The sequence below is a fragment of the Scomber japonicus genome, chromosome 19 (assembly GCF_027409825.1).
Source record: "Scomber japonicus isolate fScoJap1 chromosome 19, fScoJap1.pri, whole genome shotgun sequence".
In the NCBI taxonomy this organism is placed as follows: Eukaryota; Metazoa; Chordata; class Actinopteri; order Scombriformes; family Scombridae; genus Scomber; species Scomber japonicus.
In genome coordinates, this window is record NC_070596.1 from 26,181,074 (window position 1) to 26,188,090 (window position 7,017).

General features: G+C 41.8%; 1 protein-coding gene across 1 annotated transcript in view; it reads left to right on the forward strand.

Annotated features, from left to right (window-relative positions):
* The window catches only part of mzt2b (mitotic spindle organizing protein 2B), an 8,738-nt gene extending 7,988 nt beyond the window's left edge, over positions 1-750 (forward strand). The window contains exon 4 of the mRNA XM_053340068.1: positions 222-750. Coding sequence (XP_053196043.1) covers positions 222-367 — 146 coding nt within the window. The 3' untranslated portion in view covers positions 368-750. The remainder of the gene's footprint in view (positions 1-221) is intronic.
* Positions 751-7,017: the final 6,267 nt, after the last annotated feature.

The window sequence follows — 7,017 nt, forward strand, 5'->3', positions numbered from 1 at the left end:
TAAAGGAAGGTAAGAAATACGAGCTGTCTCCTTTTTTTTTTTATTCTGTGTGAAATCTCTTAATTTTTGTCTTCTCCTCGTCGTCTCGTGCATCACCCTTTTTTCCATTTGTGCCGTGTTGCTTGGAACATGTGAAGCATCGATTATAAAACTTAACATCCGTCTTCCATCTTTTTTTAAACCTGTGTGTGTTTTTGGTTTTTTCGTGTTTGTGTCGGCAGTGCGAAGTAAAACTGGAGCGAGCCACGCCGAGAAGAGCAGAGAGGCCTCGAGCCAGAGAGTGCAGCGGCAGTCCAGCGCCACTAGGGGGCAGAAGACTAAGAGCTCGGGCAGCAGCAGTTCCTCCTCACAGATTAACTCCACATAAGCTCAACGTGGAACCATTTGTAAATATTTCGGTTTCTTTACGTGTAATTTAATGTGTATGCTTCATTGCCTTACCTGGGTTTTTTTTTTAAAGGGTCAGTTCATATATTACAGCACCAAAAAATAAAGAAACATTTCAACAGTTTTCATAGACTTTGATTCATCATTTGAAGTCAGTCTAATGAAAACTCTTCATATTGAGGCCTGTGAGAGAAAACAGATATCTTAAAATTAAATAAAAGAAAAAGACCTGCTAGAGTAAAGTGAGAAAATATTGTTTGTAATGTGGGTAAACTTCTTTTAAAAGCTCCGACATGATATATAAGAAAGTGTCTCATTCTGACTGTTTGTTAGTGCTGTTTTTTTTCTACTGCCTGTGTCCAACCTGCAACTTTTTATATAATGATTAATATTTAATAAATCAATATACTTACCAATATTTGTCTCTTTTTTTTTATTGCATATTGTATGAATCCAATTTTTTCTCTCTAGTGGCGTTTTTCCACTACACAGTTCCAGCACGACTCGACTCGACTCGGCTCGGTTCTAGGAAGGACCTTTTCCATTACAAACAGGTACCTACTTAATGTGGGCGGGGTCGTCATAGCAACGGCTCCGCGAAACTGCCATGACTTCGTTTTATACGCGACACAAACACATAAACAATGGAGGACATGGAGGCGATGGTGTACTTGCTGCTGTATGAGGCTTTCTGTCACACACAAAGCAAGAACATTGAGCCGTATGGCTGTAACACTGTTGCCGGTATTTAAAAATGGCGGCTTTGATTCTTGTGTGGAACGGCTCATGACTCTCCCAGTGACAACTCTTCTTCAGCGGCCGGCAGTCTGGTGACGTCACATTTAGTATCGGCTCGGCTCGATTGGAACCTCAGCAGAGCAGGTACTAAAAAAGTAGAAAAGTAGAACCATAGATATCGTCTTTAACCCTCCTGTCGTCCTCCCGGGTCAAATTGACCCCGTCTCTTTTGACTGTTCCTTCCTTCCTTCCTCCTTTCCTTCTCTCCTTCCTTCTTCCCACTTTTTTAAATTTTTCTTCGTTCTTCCCCTCCTCCCCTCTTTCTTTGCTCCCTCCTCCTTCCATACTTCCTTCCTTCCTTCCTTCTTTCCTTCTCTCTTTCCTTCCTCCCTCCTTTCCTCCCTCCTTCCTTTCCTCCCTCCCTCCTTTCCTTCTCTCCTTCCTTCCTCCCTCCTTAATCCTTTCCTTCCTTCCTCCTTTCCTTCTCTCCTTCCTTCCTTCCTCCCTCTTTTCTACCTTCCTTCCTCCCTCTTTACTCCTTTCCATCCCTCCTTCCTTCCTCCCTCCTTACTCCTTTGCTTCCTTCCTCCCTCCTTACTCCTTTCCTTCCTTCCTCCCTCTTGTAATTCCTTGACCTGAGGACAACAGGAGGGTTAAATATCTTGTTTTATCCAATCAACAATCCTAAACACCAAAAATATTAAATTTCTAATGATTTAAAACACATAAAATCTGAAAATCCTCACGTTTAAAAGACTGGAATCATAAACGAGTAATAAATTACTAAACTTGTTGCCAATTATAATGTGTTTCGATTGACTAATTGATTAATCGACTAATCCTCTCCGCTTTAACTAATAGCAGAAACACTGAAGTGTGTAATGACTTTAAGGAATAGCTAGTTTTGAGTGTGGATCAGGCTGCGTGATATTAATATCAACTAGTATATGTGTATTTTTCCTTTTAAATATAACCACATTTGATTCTCTGTTATTTCCTGACAATGCATAAAGAATTCCAGTCATGCTATTTGACTCAATGCCACACACACACACACACACACACACACACACATTGTAATCTTTCAAGACATACAACAGCAAAAGGCAGAGATTGTCTTCTACCTGCACGGATCTTTGCCTTTTCTTCTTTTGTGGTGCTGAATGAGTGCAGCTGCCCCGTCTTCCTCTGTTTGGCTGACAATACAGAACCTTGAAGAATGCATGTTTTACTCCGTGTGTGTGTGTGTGTGTGTGTGTGTGTGTGTGTGTGTGTGTGTGTGTGTGTGTGTGTGTGTGTGTGTGTGTGTGTGAGAGAGAGAGAGAGAGAGATGGGGATGAATATCACACATTTGCAAGTGTCACTTTCAAGAATGCTTGCAGCTTGCAGGTAACGGTCTTACTCTAACTTGTCATGGTCTTATTGATTTTTTTTTAACCCTCCTGTTGTCCTCGAGCCAAGGAAGGAAGGGAGGAAGAAGGAAGGAAGGAAGGATGGTGGAAAGAAGGAAGGAAGGAAGATGGGAGGGAGGAAGGGAGGAAGGAAAGAAGAAAGGGAGGAAGGTACAGGGGAGGAAAGAAAGAAGGCAGGTGGAAGGAAGAGAGGAAAGGAGTAAGGAGGGAGGGAAGGAGGGAGGGAGGAAAGGAAGAAAGGAAGGTAAGGAGGAAAAGAGGAAGGAAGGAAGATAGGAAAGAAGGAAGGAAGGAAAGGAGTAAGGACAAAAGAGGAAGGAATTTAGGAGAGAAGGAAGGAAGGAAGGAACAGTCAAAACAGACGGGGTCTTTGGGGCTTTGAGATGAATGTGGTTAAGTATACAGGAAAAAGTTTTTGGGATAGGACACTCATGCCTTTTTACTTCTGAATCATCACACTTCTACCACAAGGGGGCAGTAGAAGCACACTGTAATTAAAGCTTGTCAACACATGAGTACCCTCCTAACCCCCCCCCCCCCCCTAAAAAAAAAAAAAGGGTTTTCAGCAATTCAGCTTAATATCATGAATGAAAGTGAATTTGAAATGCTTTTTTGTTTTCTTGTGTGTGTGTGTTTGCTTTTTAAAAACAAAGCATCCACTCATTCACAGACAGAATGATGGCACACTTGCAGAGGTGATGCAGACAGGAGTGTGTGTGTATATATATGTGTGTGTGTGTGTGTGTGTGTGTGTGTGTGTCCATGAGGCTGGGCTGCAGGGCTTTATGTAGCTGCAGGTCTTTTTATGTGGCCGTTTGTCCTGTTTATGTGTTCCTGCCTCTCCTCTCCTCTCCTCTGTGCTCTGCATTGATGGCAGCGTGCCTGTAATTGATGGCACCATATTGCTGTGGTGTAGCAGGTTTAATGGGGCTTGACAGAGCAAGGGAAAGCAGCATGCAACCGGGGAGGGAACTTAACCCTTTCGCACACGCTACCCCCACCACCCCCCATCACATCGCCACCCTCGCCTCTTTTTCTGCTCTTTGCACCCTCTCCCTCCACCTCTCTTTCTCCTCCTCCTCCTCTTCCTCCTCTTCCTCCTCTTCTTCCCTCCCCTTTTGCACACCAGCACATGCAAACACAAATGAGAATACAAATAGGCCCTCGGTGATTAGCTTGTTTACGATTCCTACTGTTATCAGTGGTCATGGTAATGGCAGTTTGGTTCATGATCAAGGAAGCCGCCGCGCAGACACCCCTCTGACTCTCCCACTTCCCAAAAAATAAATACTCGCCAGCTGTCTGTGCCTCTCCGCTGTTTTGCTTGGAGGAACCTAAATGTGTTTGACAAAGGTAAACGGCTGGGAATTTATTTCCTACCTAACTTTTTTCTTTTTTCTTTTTTTTGTTACTGGCCAGGCTGCAACTCCTCACGTGACCTACAGGGGTCAGTGTGGATCCAAGCTTACCAGCGCTGGTGTGGCCTTTTTTTTTTTTTCTTACCTACCTTGGACTTCCATAGGAATCCAGCTCCAGCATTTTTTGGATGTGTTTATATTGTTATGAGGGAATTTCATAGCCAGTGCAGACTCTTCCATTAAATAGGGAGCGTTATCCTTCACTCAGGCGTACCCCACACACACACACACACACACACACACACACACACACTTTTTTTTGTGTGTGTGTGTGTGTGTCTATATGCACCATTAATCAATAGAGACGATGAAATGATGCTATTGTGCACGAGGCAAAGGCAAACTGCACGTTGAAGAATGAGCTAGTCAAAGCTTTTGGCAAATCATTAATGTAAGGTGTTGGTCTAAACCAAGTTCTCACACTCGCTCTGTGCAAGCTGTTCCCAGGTGACAAAAAACTGGGGAGAGACACTATTTTAAGAGCCGATATCACACCTCTCTCTTACCATTTTTTTTTTTTTTACTCCCATCACTTATATTCCCTCCTGAATCTCTTTCTCTGTGAGAGCTCTTGGGTGGGGTGTGGAGGAATATTATCCTGTTTTCTTTTTCTTTCTCTCTCTTTCTCTCGGGTATTATCCTTTCCCTGTGAACTCTTGGTCCACATTTCTCCCTGAATTTATAGGCCACCCCCCCCCCCTCCTCCTCCCTCCCTCTTTTCCTCCTCCTCTCCTCCTCCCTTCCTCTCACTTGTTGTCTCTCTACATTCACTCCCCTCCTCTCCTCTCCTCTCCTCTATAACCCCTTCACTCTCCATCATCACACCGCCCTCTCCCCTCATTCTCCCTTTTCCCTTTCTCCCCTAACTCCCCCACTCCCCCTCATCACCCTCCTTGCCAGGCTGGCTGCAGATTGGCTATTTCCTGCACGCGCCCAGTAGAGCCCTTATCAGAGGTAGAGTGCTGATTGTTGGTCTGTCTCTCAGGCTGACTGACAGTTCGGGCTGCGCTGCTGAAATGCCTGATTTGGTCAATGTTTGTCTGTGGGGCCTTATCTCCACACCTTATATTAACTGCCTTGACAGTATGTGCAGGCAGTCTCTCTCCATCTTGTTGCAACCCCTTCCCCACCGCCGCCGCCGCCGCCGCCTCCACCACCACCACCTCCCTCCATCCTCCATCCTGCATCCTCCATCCTCTGTCTCTATCTCCATTCACTCTCCTCTCCTATACTATACTATCCTCTTCTCTCCTGCTGCTTTCACACTTTCACACCAGCAGCTCAATATTTTCCCTCCTTTTCCATCATTTTTCTTTTTCCCTCGGCGCTGGATCAGCATCTCCAACGCCATAAAACGTCACTTTATTTCTTGTTTTGTTGTTGTTGGTGGTGTTTCGTCCAAAAAAATAGAAAGAAATAGAGCTAAAAGAAAAGAGAGGGAGGGTGACAAAAAAAGACAGATCTTCACAAACACTGATAGCAGTATCTAGCCATGCAAGATATATATATTTTAGTTTTATCTTCTCAGGTTTTGAAATATCTGCCTCTGCTGATTTCTGCTGCCGATTCAACACACACACACACACATATATATATATATATATATATATATATATATAATAACGGAGGTGAATTGAGTTACTCTTTTTCTCTTTGAAAACTTCAGCCGCAACTTGTCTTGTTTTCCTTTTACAATAATCTACAAATCCAGGACCAGGAAATCAGGACTTCTAAATATTCCCAATGTCTTTTCCGGAAAGAGACGTCGCTGTTTAATTATTAAAATACAAGTTTCATGTGGATAGCGAGGCCACATTCAGGCCATGAGTCAAAATCAACCCAAAAGAAAGTCTCTGAAATGTTGTAATTACTTGAATATTTTCATGTTTATTCAGTAATGTGTTCCTGAGTTTTATTTAAATGGAGTAGATCCTTCAAAGAAGCATTTAATCCATCTCCAACTTGAACAGCAAATACTTTTGTCTCTATCTTCCCTGCAGTAAATACCAGATTTTTTTTTACTTCTTGCCAGGAAACATCCAAGAAAGTTATTAGGAAATGACATAACTGCAAATTAAGTTCAATATACTACAGAAATATGAGACTTTATGATGCAACATGCAGGTTTAAAGCTGTTTCAAAACGGGAAAACTCTCAATATATTGAAATTCTTCACCCTTTATTTAGTCATTTTCTGTTTTTTAAGGCAAAAAAGTTGTCAAATTTAAATACTTAGAGTCTAAAAACTGCTGGAATCTGTCCAAAAAATGTGCACGTTGCTGAAGAAACACAGAGGACATGACCTCAGTGTCTTCATGGCTGCGGCCCTGTAAGTTAAAAGATAAATTAACCTCAATATTTTGGTATGAAGGCAGGAATCTCAGTGAAGGATAAGTCAAAAGTTGGATAATTTAATAAAAAAACTCTCTAACAAGGCCTAAATACCACTAAAGACTTTTTGTAATGTGGTGAATGATCCTTTAAAGGCTTAAGCTGATCAAAAGAAAATGAATCTACAACTATTTTGATAATCAATGAGTCATTTTTGGCAACTTTTTCAAGCAAAAATACCAAACAAATGTGATTATTTGCGGGTTTTCTTTGTTATTTAGAACAAAAACTTCACCTATAGGCTCTGAGAAAGACTTTAAATGATTAATTGATAATGAAAGTAATTATTAGTTTCAGCTCAAGTGGTCAGAGAAGAATCCAGAAGCAACATGAAAAGTCTCCTTTCCGTGCTCCTCATGATATAAGACATCAAAAACACTTGAATGCACATATATTTCATGATTGCTTATTCTGTCTATTCATTTCTCAATTAACCCATTAATTGCTCGGTCTATTAATCACCACAGAAAAGTGTAAAGAGGCCAGTTTTTGTCTGAGCAACAGTCAATATTAAGGTTACTGTTTGATTGTGTTTGAACAAAAAGCAACAAAATCAGCTTCCTCATGCAGCAGGAAACAGTAATGTAACATTGAGGCAGCTCACAGAGTATCATTAAACAATAAGACGTAGATCAATATGGATGTAAATACACAATAAAAATAATAAAATG